Genomic DNA, 18,460 nt, shown 5'->3' with positions numbered 1-18,460 from the left:
CACCAACAAAGCCAGACCACAGAGGGGCAATAGCAGGAGGGATCTAATCCCCAAACTTGTGCCATCAAAACTGAGGATGCCAACCTCAGCTGGAGGCTGACACTTGCTGGAAGCCCAGCATGGAGGAGGTCCAAGCTGCAGCCCTAAGGGGCAGAAAACAAGAGGAGAGACTCCAAACCTAAAGGAATAAGAGGACCTCAGCCTGGTCACAGGCAGCTCCGGTAAAATGGGAAAAAAAATGGAGACGGGTGACTGGAAGGTCAGTTTGTGCTGGCACACAGCACCGCTGTGGCGTTGCAAAGCGTCGTCCCTCACTTCTTGCACCTCCCTTTCCTCCCCGCCTCCCCAGAAGATTTACAACAGGAATCGCCCTCCCGCAACAGCCTCTGCCTGTTCCTGCCACCGAGGTTTTCGGTGGGGAGGCTGCCAGCCCCTGACCGGGCTTTGCTCAAGGAGGATGCTTGCCCACCCTGAGGGCAGAAAGGGCCAGCGGAAAAGCGATGGCGAGGAGGCGATAAGACCTGAAGCCTCACCCTCCTTTGTTGCACCCAGCACCTTCGGTGAGTCACAAGTCAGCCCAAATTTACGCCCTCCAGCCAGTTTATTTTTAACCTTTTTGGGGTCCTGAGTCACGTTGCCTCCCCCAGCCCATCCGTGTATTGCTCACCACTGAGCCAGGATGGACCCAAAGACAAAAGCTGAACGCATCTTGCACTCGATGATCCTTACGGGCCCCTTCCAACTTGAGATATTCTACGATCTTTGGTTCATTGAGACTAAAAGGTGCGGTGATGTGAAGTGGCTAAAGACATAAGTGATGTAGGAGCTACATCCAAGAGGCACTAGCGACCTCCTCAAGCATCCCAGCCTCTCTAAGTAAAATTTTGGGTGATTCTTAGTCAAATACCCACTCCACAGTGCCGCCTGCTTTGCTGCTCACTGAAGCTATGCTGGGGACAAGTTCCCCAGCAGGCATGTCTGGGACACCTGCAAACCTTCACTGACATAAAAGCTGCCACCGCACGCTCTTCACCCCACGATTTTTTGCAGAAGAGCCAAGCTGGATGGCAGGATCTGTCCCTCTGCCGCAAAGAGTCGCCCATGACCTTGGCTAGCCGGGGTTACCGAGCCAGCAGCCCAAAGATTTCCTGTTAACGCCACATGGAGGGCTCCACATTTCCTTGGGATCCTTTGTGTGTCGGTGCTATTTCGGGTCCCACCTTTTTTTCTTCAGCTCCCCACCCACACCTCCCTCAGGGTGGGGTCTTCCCGGATAATTCGGAGCTCTATATATACACATGCATATACATATGCACCTACCTATATTTATATAGCTGTCCATGCGAGTCGAGCCTTTGGGCATTGACTGGACACGGCGGACTTGGCAGGAGGCTCGGTGCTATTCTTTAGGTGGGGAGAGCCTAGGAAGGGAAGGACACAGCTAACCCTCCCTCCTATTCAAAACTATTTAAAGACTGTCTGGCACGGAGTTTCTTTCCCACCAAATGCCTCCAGTGACGATCTGGCTTTACAGGCTGTGTAATCTGATCAACTTCTATTGTTGGCAAATTCATAATTGCCTCATTATTTAACTCTCCTGAAACAGTCAGTTTTACAGAAAAAGAATATCCATTTTGGCTTGTTTTGTTTTGTTTTGTTTTTCAAGAGCACTGGGACTCGGTTTCCTTTTGAAGAACTTCTGTTCTTCAACAGCTCCTGCTCTTCCTCTCCTTAATATAATACACATGATCACAGGAATCACTGATGAAAGGCACAAACGGTGAGAGATGACCTTTTCCAGTGCTGTCCTAGTGCAGGATCCTCCAGCACAGCATTTATTACCCAGTGGCCTCTTATATGTAGCTGTGAGCAGCACAAGTAGAGGACCCTTAACCATTTCCCCCCGAGAGGAAGGATGCTCTTGTAAGCACTATGCACTGGCTCACATCCTTGCTCAGCCACAACCCTCTGAAACAACCCTGGTTACATTTCTTCACCTCTCCCTGCCTCAGTTTCCCCTGTCTCTACATGCAAGAGTGGACAGATTTCGGATAGAGGGGCTGTCTTCTTTTACGGGCTGGTCCAGCACCTTGCTAACTGGGGCCCCAACCTTGGTTAGGTGCCAAAGCAATACAAATAATTACTAATAGTAATCCCCATGGGAGTCTATTACATTATGGTTCAACTTCCTCCCAAACAATTGCTCCTCTTCCTTGCTTTGTATGTTCTTCAAAAGAAGCGGCTGCTGTGCTTTAGGGCTGGGACACCAGCCGCGGTAAACATACACCCAGCATTCCTGCTCAGCTGGGCCTGGGCAGCAAAAAGAAGATAAATCTGATTTAAGACAATCACATTGCGGGCAGGAAAAAAAAAAAATTGAGGGTTTAATGGAAATGGCAACCTAGCAGCACTGAACAGCGTTTATCCTGAGAAGTCCCTTAGGGCACATTTATTCACTATTTACAGGATGATCTTATCCAGAATGGCAATAAGAACAAGAAATGTCGAGAGCAGAAGTGCCCACTGGTCTCAGGGCTCAAAACATCTTCATTCAGAGAGCGGTGAGGGTCCCAGCACTGCAGGAGCACTCAGTTGAGGGAAGCAGTGATTTGCTGTGGACCCATAGCTTCATAGGGTGTGTGGGCCAGGCAAATTGTCCTTGTAGGGTATACAAGGTATAGGAGCACCCAAGTGCCATAGGTTTAGGTGCACTATCAAACTCCTATGGGAGCTGGGAACCCAAAATATCCAGTGTCCAACAAAAGGTGGGATGGTAATGCAGAGAGGCCATCCCAAAGTGGTTTGAGCTGGGTCATGTTAGAGGACAGTGGGCTTTGGGTGGGCTCTCTTGAGGGCCTTGGTTCCTCATTCAAACAGTTAGCTTGCTCTGAAACACATGGTGGCACACGCCTGAGGAGGTTTTTCCATTGCCAGGACCAGGAATTTAGGCCTACACAGCAAATTGCAAGGTGGAGAAGGAAGAAGGGTCTCACTGGCCAACTGGCCTGACTTAATGCTGACAAAGAACAATGTGCATTTTGGTCACCCCTTCCAAGATGGAGCCTGCAGTGGCTTTAATTAGTCAATTAAATGTGGCTTTGTCATAGGAGATGAGACACAACGGGGATCAGCCAGCTGGGTTCTTGGCTGCTGAATGACATTGTCTTTCCAGCCCAATGACCTCATTGTTATGACTCAATAGGGGAACAATGTTGTCCACCCAGCAGCCCAGCAAGGAGTGAGATTCCTGTGTGGTTACAGCTGAGCAGAAGAGCATGGGAAGTTGTGGGATGTCACCGGGTCGGGGATGCAGCGCTTTGCACTCAGTGCAAGCAGGCTGCGGTAGGTTTTAATGGCATGGTTGCGTGTTGAGAAATTCCATCAAATCATATAATATATAATACAAATATAGCATGCAACAGTGGTCACGTTCGACTCCCCAAAAACTCCCTGGACAGGTAGGTCCAGGTAGTGAGTTTAAGCATGAAGAGACTCACTGGTTAAGGAGGAAAATCCTAAATGCTATCCAGCGGAAAGGAGAGCTTGCAGCACTTACAGCCAAGGTGGTCTGGATGGAAAAGACCCCTGCCCGTGTCACCTTTTGAGCTCAGGCCTTCACTGACATCTCCTTGCCACTGGAACCCTTCTCTCCAGGGCAGTGTCGTGCCGCAGGGCAGGCCACGGCAGGGCAAGGGAAGGGAGCAAAGGAAGCAGGAAGGAAGAAGGAGCTGCATCCCCTCCCTGCTGTTAATCATCCTCCTCTTTCTCCTACAAGAGGCCGGCAGGTCTGCAAACCCAACGTTGGGCTCCCACCTTGGAGAGGACTCAGGGAGGTGACCAGCAGCTCTGGGTGCAGGAGGGGGACACGGGGCTGGGCTTCATGATAATATCCAAATTACTCTGCTCCCGGGACGGCGGAGACCGGATCCTGCTTTTGGCTCAGCAGTGAAACTCTGACACGTGAGCTTGGACATTTCCTTTAGAAAACCGAGCTGGAGTTGTGGTGGGGTTGGAGATGGGAGAAGAAGGCAGGGACTGCAGGTCAGGTCCGTGATGGGACCCGCAGAAAGTCATCAGCAGAGCAGAGGAGAGTGAGGGAGAGGGCTTTGAACTGCGATTCAGTGGGTGCTGCTGGTTGTAATCCTGGAGCTGGGGAGTAGGTATGGGGAGGGTGAGGGAGACCGAATGCAGCCCCAAGTTGGGGATGTGCTACACTGGTGAAGGCTGCAGCTACCTGAACAGCTCTGTAATGTTTGCAAGTGATCACTGCCAAAGCAAGGCATGGCTTTGCTGCAAAAACTACCCTATTTTATGAGACACAAGAAAACCAGCATTCCTGATTATAGAAAGGCAGAACTGAAAAATTCCCACACAGACTTCAAATCCACATTTGGAGAAGGACAATCAGATGTGCGAAAAGACCCTCCTGTTGCCCTGAGCCCCATCTCATCCTGACATCTCTGGAAATTATTGTCTGGGCAAAATGCTCCTTGACTCTGGTCGCGGCAGCTCTCAGAAATCAAGCCCTGAGCCTGCTGACCACAGAGGCAAGAAGGAGCTGAGACATCAAAAGCAACCGGCAACTTTTAGCACCGCTTATTGATAACTCTCGGTAACTGATTGTTGTATTATTGCTTTTAATAATTAAAAACTAGCAAGCCTAACTTCTCCAGATACTGCTGTCTGGTGCAAGCTTGCTCCTGGCCCGTTGGCTGGCGTTGCTCTGCTTATCCATCACCAGTTCCCTCCAGTACCCAGACCTCTCTATGTGGGCCACAGCGTCACGGATGAGAGGCTGAAATGCTCGAATGATGCAAAACAACAGCACCAGGTCCTTTGCCCAGCAAGCTTCTGCCCATCACATTAGCCAAATAAATAGGACACGCACGCTGGAAGCCAGGCATTGCATTTTGAGACTATGGACCCAGCAGATGGCCAAGTCCTGTGCTGCTGTAGGATTTGAACCAGCTCTCCCAAACGGGAGCAGAACAGTGTTGGAAAAAAGCAAGAAGTGCAGCAAATCCCCATCCTGCAAACAGGGCAGATGCATGGAGGGCTGAAGGCACCTGCGATGGGGATGAGTTACAGCAGCAGGACGCTTGGCACTGTGCTGCTGCACGCACACACGGACACTCACCCCTGGGAAGCTGGCTCAAATCTTGATCCAATCAGATCCAGAAGCCGATATTTATTACTATGAAAAAAAAAATGTATTATTCCTAATCTACGTCATCAAGGAGATGGCTCCTCCTTTTCCCACTCTTGGTAGTTTCATGACAACAGCCATGGACTGAACAGTTTGGGACAATTTGCAACTCTTTGGCTTTGGGAAGTCCAGTGAGGTCCAGGTGGCACCAAGTTGCTATAACAAGCCATTCCCTACCTTTTTGGGGGAGAAACGTGGGAAATCTGCCCACAGGCACCTCACACACATCTGCCCATCTCAGCAAAGAACAGTCTTACTGCTTAAAACAGGAGCTGAGAGATCTGAGGTTCTTTCTCTGCCTCTGAAATAAATTCCTGCAGCAGGAATACTTCTACCTACTTCAGAGATAGGCTGTGAATATCTGCTCTTGTCAGATTTGGGCAGAGGCAAAATCTTATTACCCCTTGCTCTCTCCCGTCGCTTGACGAGATGCACGCCTCTGCTCAGACCGAGCCGAAATCCTCATAGAAACAGCTTGTGGGCTGCACTTTTCTTACCCTTCCCCAAGCCCCCTGCTGCGACGAGCGTCAGCCTTCAGGATGGGAGTAAATAAAGTGCAATCCTAAACGCGGTCTCCAAAAACCAGCTTCAAAGCCAATTCACCTACAGAGCTTTCCTAGCTCTGGTCCCACTCGCCCATCCGCATTACCAGCCCCTTTTCTTCCAGTGCCTCGGGGTACCAATTTTCCCAGCCAAGACAGAGATAAACCCCAGCCCCAAAACAGCTCCTGAGCTGGATTATAAGGAAACACTCCCTCAAAGGCCAGCTGGGCTGCGTTCACTGGCTCTGGGCAGCCCCCAGGAAAGCAGCTTACATCCCTGCATCGCTGCTGCCGCCCCCCGAGCGAGCCCCTTCCTAATCAGATTGGAGCAGTCCCGCCAGACACGCGAAACGCTCTCACGGAAGACAAAGCGTAGAGCTGCAACCCTCATCCAACAGCTCAAACACAAACACAGCCCCGAAATAGCCGGCATTCCTTTGGCATGGCTGTCCCCCAAGTATTTCTCATCAAATCTGCAAGGCACACGCAGCTTCTTCTTTTGGTGGTTTCCTGACATAATTTTTTTTTTTTTTTTTTCCCCAGGAGGCTTTTTCCAGGTTTTTATCAGGACTGTTAGTGGGATTTTTCGGCATAGCTGAGAGATATGGAGAGCTGTATGCAGCGGGACCTCATCAACCACCACGCCAGAGCTTGGCTTTGGGTCTTGTCCAAAATGCACCAGCTCTCTGCTGTTCCCCCCTGACTTTCTCACCAGCAAGCATCGTGCTGGGGCTCTGTACCCATCCTGATGCCTATCCAGTTGCTCACGCCGTGTCCTGCAATGATGGGAGCTTCTGCACTAGCCAGGGAGTGCGTGCAGAGGGTCCTGCAGGAGCAGGAGCTGCTGGCGGGGCCGAGTCACTTTGCTTCCATCAGAGATGCCGATGAGATGCCGTAATCTCCATCTCTAATGTGATGAAGAGAAGGGAGCAGCTCCCTCGGGGGCTGGCTGTGCCACCGAAAACCCTTTAACCCCCCCCCAATTTTACCCTGTGCAGTGTCAGCTACCCATGGCCAGACTTCAGAATAGAAGCACAAAAAAGACAGGTATTTTTTTTAAGCAGAAACCCATCTCTTTCCTTTATCAACCCATCAGTTTGGACCTCTGCATTCCCCTCCCTCAGCCTTCACAAAGGGCATTCTTAAAGGACCGTACAAAGTACACATTGACCACGATGACCCCTACTTCTCTTGCTGTCAACCCAACCTTACGTACCCACTTTTCACTGCCCCCCTCCCACCAGTCCTCCTTTCTTCTTGTTGTGCCACTTTGCCAAAAGAACAGCTTTTGTTTCCCAGCTCGGCTGCCCCAGCAGCCAAAGCCATGATTTGGAGGAACACTGACATGGGGAAGGTGGACAGTGATGGGCGACAGGCTTTGCGCTTGGTTGTGCAGCCCACAGTGGTGGTTGTATTGGCCATCCTTGCCCTCATTAGGAATTGCTTAACACCACCCCACCTGCTATCAACCTTCTCATGGTTGGAAAACTCCACAGAAAATAGGGGTTTGGGTGAGATGATAAATTATAGGCCAGCCTTTGAGAACCACTCACCATGGCAGAGCTTCTCTGGAGCATGGCCATCATGGGATATTGCTCCTCCCAACAGCCCAAGAAGGTCTGGGCCTAATGAAACTCAGAGTGAGGGCTGCAGGATCTGGCCCGGGGTCTGAATGATGTTAGTGCATCCTCCACCTTGAGCTGGGCCTAACTGCAGCATATTGGACAACTTTATCAGCCTTAACTGACGTGTCGTAGCAGAAGCAGATGCATCCACACCATGGAGATGATAACCCAAGAGCTGTAACAGCTACGTGCAGAGCAGTGGTGGCAGGAGTGGCAACTGCGATCATCTCGGTGGCAACGGATGCTCTCGGCAGCTTTCTGCCTAATGAAGATGTCCTTTGAAAAGGGTGTCCTATGGTGAGGAGCTCAAGACACTGCACTAAGGGTGTGTCAGTTGTCAAGATTTTTTTTTTTTCCCCTGTGATTGTTGCCTTAAACAGCAAAGTTTGATTTTTCAGGTTTGTTGGAGAAAATGCTCTCATGTTGGATCAGCAAGGAGATGCACCTAAATAGGCTGGGTGAGGGTATCCAGGCTTCACCAGGCTTTGCAGAACTGTCTATTAGTAGTGTTTTACTTTGGAAAGAAGAGGGGGAATTAAGTTTATCACTCCCATCCTCTCGAGGCTCCCATGACAGGCATGCAGTGTAGATGGAGGTCCACCAGGATCTGCTGGGCTACGTTGCTCTCCTGGAGACAAGAAAGATTGCTCCAAGCTGGCCTTGTCCCATTGAAAAAGGGTGTGTGCACTGCCATGGGCCACAATCCATCAGGACCAAATCTCCTCCTAATTTGTGAAAGGCTAGATTTTATCATCTAGCACCAAAGAGAAGATTAAATATATTGCAGCAGGACTAAACCCAACCAGGACACCCATGGCGCTTCGGGAACTTGGATTTTCCAACACTAAATAGGACTGGATTTGGATGTGAGACAAAAACAGGGCAGCCAGTTAAACGAAGCCTCATTAATTCTTCTTTTTCTTTCCTTTAATTGCTGTCTGTCCACACTTGGGCAGATATGCAGGGTACCCAGACACTAAGCATGGGGTTCTTCTGCCTTCAGTTAGACGGTCAAATGTATAAACCCCAGCTAGGTATTTGAATTCCCTCTGCAGATCAAGGAGAGACACATTCAGCCACTCCATCAATAGTTAATTCTAAGCTGCGAAAACAACTGGAAACTGGCAGCTGAAAAATAAAATTGCTTCCTCTCCCATTTTAAACAGTAAAAGTGAGTTTTAAGAGAATGACTCCTGTTTATTCAAAACCCTCGAGGGACATGAAACAATTCATTTCAGTCACTAACTCCATCAAAGATTGACGCTTGAGATTTGCTCAATGAAGTGCTTAGCATTAAACTCAAAGTATGTTGAAAAGTTTATGCACTAGGTATCCAGGCCCTTGGTTACTTCATATACCTTAAAGGAATTTAAAATGCTCTTTTGCATCTGTCAGTTTAACAAAAATTTCCTCTACAAGTAGAGTGATTTGCACCAATAAGCCCAAAATCAGTATTATTCGTCATTACCTAGGAAGACTTAAAAGATGCATAAATTAGAAATCAAAATAGAGCAGTGGCAGGCTATAAAACTGCTTAAACAAATATGTTCATAGTGTGTCCACCTGGTTAGAAAACACAGTTGAAAGGCAAGAGTGGGCTGTAAATCTCCGAGTTTTACAATGAGCAACCAAGGAGAATCAGCCCTGCTTAAGGGATATAGCTATGAATTGTAAATGAAAAACATGATTAAAATCAAATCATTCAAATTAAGACTTTCTTCTTCTGTACTTTAAATCATGATTAAAATTCATAATCTAAGCCACATCAATTTAAATCAAAGCACCCTGCCATAAAATGAGGTTTTGAACCCTTTGTGAGGCTTTAATGAGAAAAAAGGACGTTCTCCTGTTGAATGCAGTTAATGGAGATTTATTGGTACCATTCATGGGTAGGAACTACCTTAGAAGCCTATAGAATTGCACAGACTGAGAGTCTTGAGGGCTTTTTTTTAGCTGTCTGGGAAAATTTTAAGGAAACAAAATAATTTTCCATACTAGGGTGTCGTAATAAGCGCAAAACTTACTTTTCTGCAATATTCCACAGGACTCTTCAGGACAGGAAAATTTATCACTTGTGCCAAAGAGGTCAGCATCTCTCATTGCTTTTTTGGCATGGGAATTACCCCGAGGCTTGGGCGAGCGTGGAGGTGATGATCTTGAGAGCCACCGAGGCGGGCTGAGATTAACTCCTGCGTGCTTGAAAAACAGGGTCAAAGGTGTGATTTTTCACTCGCCGGCTTCACAGCCGATGCAATGCCGTGTCCCATTTCACTCATGTTTTGCCCTGGTTGTCTCTTGGCTGGATCAGGTTTTGCCGGGAGCCCCATGGCAATTGCTGGTTCATCCCATTTGCAGCACATGCATCGCTGCTGCCCAGCTTTCCATTGCCACACGTGATTTTGGTGTGCTTAAGGCATTGCTTTGATTTAGTATAAATTCACGTGCCCTTTGCGAGAGGCAGCGGAAAGCACAAACACTTCATAGCATTTGTCAAACCAGATCAGAGGATGGATCCGTCTGAAAACTAAACCAATATTAGAAGAAAAAAATTCAAAAAAGGAAAATAAAATGAGAAGGGGTCATTTCATGCATTTACTGCGTGTTGCTACTTTCTCCAGGTTGCCAAGAGAAACCCATAGGAACAAATTTGTATTTGTTTGTTTGTTGTTTCTATTTGTTTAGGCTCCGAAACCAAATCAGGTCATCAGCAGCTAGAGAGTGGGAAGAGGGCTGAAAAAACGCGTGAATGAGAATGCTGGTTTTGGAGTTGTGCAATCGCAGCCTGGTTTGAGGATGCTCCTTATTAGCTGGCCTAGTACCTGGTAGAAAACTTGCTTCCCTTACCTGTGCTATAACATTTCTTCTGTTGCTTAATAAATTAGAAAAGTCCAACAAAGACAACTTTAACTGCTTATTTAGTGTATTTATATACCATATAAATATCCAGGACCTTGGTTACTTGATGTTATTCCAGTATAACCACTGCTAACTGGATCTGTGCTGGGGAGTACAGTGCATCGCTTTAACTTCTCTGCTTTTTCTCATAGTCAAGGCATCCAGTATCTTGATAAGCAGCATATAATAGTCACCCTGAGAGCTATCCATTTTCCACAGGCTGCAGCAGTATCATTTAAACTTTTCCGTTTTTTTCCCCATTTGCGTACATGGTGGAATGTCTTATCTCGCCCTCCTGCCTTTAGACTCCAGGGAGGAGAAACAAAAAAAAAAAAAAAAAAAAGTGGTCTTTGCTATTAGGTTTCAAAGAAGGACTTTCTCAAACACAGTTTCTCTAAACCCTTCTGCAGAGTCTTTCAAGTCCCCTTTGTCAAAGTTAGAAATCTGGCATTTTCTCTTTGCCTGTAACTAGCAGAAGCCACTTAGAATAAATGTCTGACAAGGTTGTCTCCTCGTTTCTCTACGACAGATTTAATATATCTTTAAGTACTTCAGCTTAATAACTCTAAGCCAATGTCTACCTCCTCCTCCAGTTAAATTTACGAAAATCATTAAGGCTGAGAAAGAAAATTTCAGCCTTTGCCTTTAATAACTAAGGCCTTATTCTTCCACTGCAAAATGACCTTCCTCCTCCCTTTCACCAGTTTCATGAGCCATGTGGCATAAGACCAAAGCCCCCTGCACACAGAGCTTGTAAGACAGAGAAAAAGCCGCTGGATTAATCCAATTTTTATTAAGGATGCTAAGAATATGAGCCAGACCTCAAAGCAACATCTAAAATAGGACTAACTCTGAAATAAAAAATTACCTTTTGCATTTTGGAGGCGGTTTTAACGCAGATCCTATCTGCCTATTTCTAAGGCATCTGTCCTGCACCTGGCTTCCAACACAGACTTGGTTTTTAAACCCAAAGACCGTGTTCTTCTTATCTGCCTTTCCATTTTGCAGCCTTTAGGGTGGAATCCTGACCCACCCCCAAGAAGTTCTTCCAAATCCTGAAATCCACATTTTTAGGCAAATACAGATGCTGTTATGCTACATAAGGGTTTCCAGGGGCAGATCCTGGACTTTTTTTGTGTATCGTCAGACCCTGTTGGGGAGCATGTATGGAGACAAACATCTGTAGGGGCCAAATCATCCCAAGACATATCTGAATTTTCTTCAGGAGGTGCCCCCCTCTCTCTCTCTCCACTAACGGCAGCTGGATTCAAGGACAACTCAGCTCCAACCTTAAACACCTGGGTTAAGTATCTGCACCTACATGGCATTACCTTGGGTCCTTCAGTGGGAGGAAAAAGCAACTTGCCCACAACTGCAGAAGAGCTGGCAACACCAGGACTCCCGATTTTCCCTTCCTTTGCAAGACAGCTCATCCCAGCTTGCCCAAACCAGAGCCCGTTCCCTTTCTGCTGCCACCCAACCCCAGCGCTACGCCAAGACACGGGACTTGGGACATTACGCACAAGCAGAGCCATGCTGAAAGCCAAATCTCAACCCGGCATGTTGCCTTCCCACAGCTGGTTTATTGCAGATGCCCATCTAAAAGCAGGTGTTTCAGCGAAGCCGAATTCCGGTCACCCAAAATAAAGGGTCATTCCCCTTTATTACCTCTTCTGCTCTACGTTGGGCATTAGGGCATTCCACTGAGTTAATTTTAATAAGTCATTTGCATTCTCCCTATCTCCTTGCAATACTTTGTCACCTAACTGTCACCGGCGTCTGCTGAGCGCTCCTGGCCTGCAGCCAAGCAAGCTGTGAGACGTACGTTATTTAAGGGACAGAAAAGGTGCCTGCAACATGCAGAGCAGCGTGCACTGCAAAGATGCAAAGGTTTGCAAAGCAGCCACATTTAGTGATGAGAAAAACTTCAGCATCAAGACCTGGGACCCAATAAGCAAATGATCAATGGAGGATATTGGTGCCTTTGGGGTTTGGAGCAACTTCACTCCATCTCTTGAAGAAGAGAGGATTTTTTTTTCCTCTTTAGGGTTGATGGGACATCCTGGCATATTCAGCAATATTCAGTACTGAAGGCTGACTCTGAGACACACTATGGCTCAAATCAAGTGAATATTTGCATGCAACCCTCAAGAAGGTCACCCCACATAACCCACCACAGAGCTTTGCACTCCCAGAAGGCAGTAACATTACTCTTGGCATTTTCCAGGACTCCCCCTCAGGCACTCATTATTTCTAGCACTATTTGCAATTCAAAGCCAGCAGCTAACCTGAAGTGGGTTAAGTCATCCTTTAAGGAACCTGTCCCTCTCCCGTGGCTGTGGAAGGAGGTGAGGACACTGATACCCATCCCCTGGAAGTTTAGCTAGAAGAAAAATACCACCCCATCAGCATGGCCCCAGGTGGTCACGTTGTAAAGGGGTAGAAATGAGCAGTGCAAAGTCAGCAACTCCTCCTGAATCACACCACAGGGTCGAGCTCCAAATTTCCTAGGTGTCATGGTAAAAGCCCTCTAAATGTGACTTGTGACTTCTCCCCTTGCAGCATCATGAGGTTGCTTCTGGCTGTGGAAAGCTGTTGTTGCATTGCAGCCCCCTGCTCGCCATCAACGAATAGTTGACGCTATTCGCACCGCAGCAGCCCCGGAGACCCCAATTGAGAGGATCTCCCCATCCCTGAACACTCACCGCATGGTCTCTCCACCAAACAGCACGTAGTCTAAGCAGACACGTGCAAAACAGAGAGAGAAACTGCGGCACAGCCAGTCCTTTAAACAGCATTTCAGCTCTTCAGTTCACAGCAGCATCAACTGTGATTTTTGTACAACAACAAGGAAGATCATCTTTTTCTCCCCAGCTCTGCCTACCTTCTCAGGCAGGGCTGTTTAGCTCAAAAGTAACACGGTTTTGGATATAGGCTAGTCCCAATGCTTAGGCACCCCGAAACTGGAGCTGTGATACAGGCAGAGCACATCCCTCCTGCCTCCACTCAGTTTTAAGTGGATCTACATATTCCCGAAGGACCTCCGGAGCAAAACACCACGAGGCTTCAGCCCAGCGCTACGACAGACAAAGACTCAATTAAGAGCTGTCAAAAACTGATGAAGCTCGGACAAACTGTCCCTGTCCCTCCCAAATAACAAAGAAGCAACAGGAGAAAGCACCTCACCCTGGGGCGTGGGACACCATCACGCCAGGCAGTTCGGGGAAGAAGACAGGGATTTTTTTTTGGTTAAGCCCCAACGGCACACGGAAAGGGTTTTGGGGGACATGGGGGGTGGATCCCCAAATCCCAGCAAGCAGTAGGACCTGCAAGACCCCCCTCTTGCAGAATCAGGCTCGAGCCTGGTTGTCTCACAAACTGCAAGAGAAAGACTCAGTGGATTTTCTTAACAATCCCAAACCCAAAGGCACTGCTCTCTGCAACGTGGACTGCTCTCTGGAACCCTGGGGGTTGTGGTGAACTGAGAACAGGTATCTGGAGAACAACAAATGCCGGATGACTGTATGCATCGTTTACAATAAAAAAAAAAAAAAAAAAAAAAAAAAAAGAAAAAGCAAGGTTTGGTCGGGAGCTCTCTGTGAAGAAAAGGGCAGGCATTGCAAGAATTCAGAAACAACATCCTTAGGTGGAGATTGGCCAGTTATGGAAGAAGCTGTGCATGTAAACAGGTTTTTGACACGGAAGTTGACAGAAGCATGTGAAAACGCTTCGGAGGGTTTGTGAGATTTCACATGCCTGCACATGGGGAATGGACCAAACCGGGCTACCCGGATTCCTGCAAAGTTCAAACCCTCTCATGATGTTCGGCTCTTGGCAGAGCTGAGGGTGGCCGTCTTGTCATGCAAGCGTGCTGTTGGGCTGGGAGCAAGGCTGAAGGTGAGACGGATATTCAGGCTCACAACCTGCACGTTTTCTGCCTCTGCGTCGCTCCCCATCGGCTCAGCAGCTGGGAGGGAGGAATTTCTGCACACCCACGGGTCGGTTGTTTGCTACGTGCTTGGACCACCTGGAGATGTAGCTACTGAAGGCACCTGGGCTTGGAACTTGAGCCCCCCCCCTGTAGCACAGAGCAGCTCAGCTGGGTGTTACGGTGGGATCTCGCCTCCCCAGGGCATCATCACCCTGTACGGATGAAGCCCCACTCGCTGCATCCCCCCTGGCCCCGCAGAGCAGCGGTGGGGGGGGGGCTCTGGGTGCTGCGGTGGGTCCTTGGGGACAGGGCAAAGGGGCTACCCAGTCCAGCAGCGTGGAGAAGGGGGCCAAAATTCAAGGCGGGTGCGAGCAGGTGGGAGGGATGCGGTCCTGCACCTAAACCCCAACACCTTCTCTCTGCTCTCGTATGGTGTTATAAACCCCAGAATAACAGGGGGGCTATTGCACAGCCTGAGGGATCCTGGCTGGCTATAATTAAGCTCCATCAGTCCCTGTGGCCTGAGCCCCCAAACACCCCTGATCTGGTGTCAGCAGGCTTAGGTCTTTTAGAGGGTGCAGATGGGGAGAGAAAATGCGTGATTTATAGGGCAAATAATAACCAAAGCGCAACCCCAGCCTCCCTGCAAATGCTGAGAGCAGATATTTCCAGCCGGTCTCCCATCACCGCCGACGTGAATGATCACCACCCTCCTCATCATAAGCCTTTAAAGCAACTCTCTGGAATTAAATCAGTGTATTGCATGGTTCCAGCTCCTTTCATCCAAGGATCTTCAAGTGCTTTACAAACAATTCGTTAATTAAGCCTTCTAAACAGACCCATGGGGTATCATTACTGTATCTGCTTTGCCACTGGGGAATCAAAGCCATTGCACTGCTAAAACAGCTTGCAAAAAGGTTGCAAAAATCTTATCAAAGTTCCTCCAACAGCAAATACGTAAGAAGACACGCTCCGCTTCAATGCTGATCCTAAAACTCTCCGGTTAACAATTTTTTTCTCCTCCTGTAGACACGGCCCCAATTGCCTGCTCCTGCCCGTGTCGAGATTAGTATTCAATGGATAAAATGGATTTTAAAAAATGCACATCTTTGACAGCCTGTCTTGGACAAACACAAACTCCCAGTACGAGGGAGCCAGAGCAGCTTTGGGAATGAAAAGGGGTGTTTTGGCAACAAGGATTTAAACCCCATCAATCTGCGGTTAGCTTTGAGCTGAGCAAAGGGTTGATCTCCGGTAAAACCCCTTCCTGCCTTTTTTGCCCCCAGGACAGGTTTGAGCTGTGGCTCTTTTTAATCATCTGAGGATAAAAAGTATCGGTTTTCTCTTCCTGATGTAATTTTGCTATCATACCCCCTGTGGGATAGAAGATCTAATATGGGGAAAGAATAAGTAAAATGAAGTGTCCTGTGAACACGATGTAATGGGTAACCCTGAGCCCCTCGCAAGCTGGTTAAATTTAAAGATGTTATGTGCCCGGTGTCATGTTTGCTGCATCTCTTGTACGCGCTGGCTGTGCCTTATCTGAGGCTGATTTTATTCTGATTTACGACAGGAGAAATTAGGTGGGATCTCTGCAGAATCAGAGGGTTGGGATGAGATGAACCTGGAAGCCAGTATTTCTAGCAAAACAGCCATACCCAAAATAGCTGCTTTTAAAAACTTCAGCAACCTCAGGCTCAATTCTGGTCTGCCCCACACACAACGTTGTCACCTTCTTCCTCATGACACCTAAAAACACGCTTCGAAAACCCAACTCTCTCCTCACCCACCCATTTCACATCCAATTTAAACAGAGCAAATCACGCGGGCTCCATCCCAATTACTATTTTTTAAGATACCAAAAATCTTACAGTTTCACTTACAAACCCAACTTCTTCCATTTTAGGGGGTACAAAAAGATGAATTTTAGGCTTTGAGTAACTCGGATGATTGCAGCAGATACCAGCCTCAGAGTTAAGCACTGCTGGGACTCCAAGCCCAAACACCCAGCAAAGAGGGATGCCTGTTTTGGCCCCTAAGGAAGAAAACCCTGGTGCCAATACCCAGGAAGCAACATAAAAGTGCCTCTAAGGAGCTTATTTCAAAACTAACCAGCAGCAACGAATGGCAGAAAACACTGTTTTCAAGGATTTAATCAAATAATTTCAGAGAAAAATGTAATAGGATCACTTGAGCGTGCTATAGAAACAGGTGCCCCCCCCCATCCTCCCCCTAAAAGCCTGTTTTGTACCCATCCCAGCATATTTATCACCCCGTTTTGAAAAACAGAACAAAACCTTCTGAGAAGGCAAAGTCAGCTAAACTCAGCTACATTCTGGCCAGCACAAGAAAAATTGCATTAGCAGCTCCTACTTTATGCCAATATTAATGAGGCTGAGGCTTCTTGGCTTTTAATGGAAGAGAAATCTTCTCTTTTAAAGCCCACGTTGGCATCAGGGGGAGATGGACCTGCTCGCCCACCAAGCCCCAGCACCGCAAGTCCCGAGAGGAGCAGGAAAAAACCAGGCAGGCAGAGATTTCAGCCAGACCTCTGTGAATTCACCCCATAGTTAAACCTCCAGGGCCCTGCCTCCACTTGTGCTTTTACCTCCGGAGCGTCGCCCAGCTTTTGTTACCTTGAATAAAAGCACATTCAGCTCAGCAGAGGCTCTGCTGGGAGACGTGACCCAGAGCAAGATTTCACCTTCTCTTATTTTATTTCTTTTCATTTTTATTTTATTTTCCCCCTTCCTCATCTTCCTTGAATACAGCGAGGAAATACCCCACTCCTCTACCTTTATTCACTTTTGAAACGGTCGGTGCATTCCCTTTCCCCACTACTTTTCGGTGCTGTTTATGGCCATCTCTCCGACAAAACACCCCGCCAAAGAACCAGACGTCCCGCTTCATCGCCCACAACCCTTTCCACAGCACCCTTAACTATGGCAAGACCCAAAACACCGTTTCGACTCCCAAACCTCCCCGGCGCGATGCATCCCTCACGGGTCTAACAGCTGCCCCACACCAAAGGGTCTCCAAAAGTTTACCCTTTTGTCAACTCCACCATCAACTTCCATTAGGGAATTGCTGTCTCCCACTAGTTTTTCCCCCCTCTTTTCCCAAGCCATCTCCACGAACGAGGGGCGAGGGCTCACGTCCGATACGCGCAGCACCTGGCGCGCCGGACCGTTGCGAGAGCGGCCGTACCAAACCCAACCGAAGGGTCTCCCCCTCTTTGCTCGATGGGACCCCAAAAGAGGGGCGTGCTTTGCACATCGATCTCTCAAGAACCCCAAACCCCTGACCGGGGGTTTTGCGAAGGCGGGCGAGGGATGAAGAAGCGGCGTGTTTAGCTCATACCGTCGCATAAAGAAACAGAGCACTGCGGCTCGTTGCGCCCCAAGTTGAGCTGTTTGATGTGCTTAGTTTCTAAATCAGAGGGTTAATCACCCCGGATTCAGAAAGCGGGTGGGCACTCAGCATCCCCCGGTTTTATTTTCCGCCTTTCAGCCCGATTTGCTTCAAACTAAAGTGGAAAAATAAGAAGGTGGGGGGAGGCAAAAAGGCGAAAGATGCTTGAAAGGTGGTGGTGGTGGTGGTGGGGGAAAACCCACCAAAGCGAGGGCAAAAAAAAGCGAAGCAGCTAAGGGTTGGGGAGGGGAGAAGCTGGCACTTACCGAGCAGCAGCAGCAGCAGCAGCAGCGGTGCCCGCATGGTGCCTCGGCCCGGCCGTCCCCGCCGCCGCTCCCGGAGCTTTTTCTCCCCGGCGGGGCGGCCGCTGCCCTCCCCCGGTTTTCCCGGTGTTCCCGGTCCCGTGTGTCCACTGTGTGTCGTCCCCCCCCCCACCCCCAACCACCCCAATTCCCCCCTTCTCTCGCTGCCGGGGGAGGTGCCCGGCGGCCCCGACCCGCCTCCGCCTCCGCCCGCCCTCCGGATCGGGAGGGAGAGAACGAGGGGGGGGGGGGGGGGGGATTAAGGGAGGCTGAAAGGGATTTGGGGGGGGTCGTGGGGGTGGGGGGGGATTTGGGGGTCTCGTCTGCATGGGGGGGGGGTTGGGGGGGGGGATTTGGGGTTTCTACCTACATGGGGGGGGGGCTGGGGGGGTTAGTTGGGATGGGGGTTTTGGGGTTGCCATCTATGGGGGGGGGATTTGGGGGTTTAGTTGGAATCGGGGAGGTGGGGAGGATTTGGGGTTTTCGTTGGGATGAGGGTTTAGGGGGAGATTTGGGGTTCCCATCTGCATGGGAGGGGTTCGGGTTTG

At 48.9% G+C, this 18,460-nt stretch overlaps 1 protein-coding gene across 1 annotated transcript in view; it reads right to left on the bottom strand.

Moving 5' to 3' along the window:
• PODXL (podocalyxin like) overlaps positions 1-18,025 on the bottom strand; it is a 45,863-nt gene extending 27,838 nt beyond the window's left edge. Inside the window, exon 1 of the mRNA XM_049814347.1 lies at positions 17,877-18,025. Coding sequence (XP_049670304.1) covers positions 17,877-17,913 — 37 coding nt within the window. The 5' untranslated portion in view covers positions 17,914-18,025. The remainder of the gene's footprint in view (positions 1-17,876) is intronic.
• Between the last annotated feature and the right edge of the window lie 435 nt (positions 18,026-18,460).

The sequence above is a fragment of the Accipiter gentilis genome, chromosome 11 (genome assembly GCF_929443795.1).
Source record: "Accipiter gentilis chromosome 11, bAccGen1.1, whole genome shotgun sequence".
Taxonomy (NCBI): Eukaryota; Metazoa; Chordata; class Aves; order Accipitriformes; family Accipitridae; genus Astur; species Astur gentilis.
This window is presented reverse-complemented; position numbering and strand designations above follow the sequence as displayed.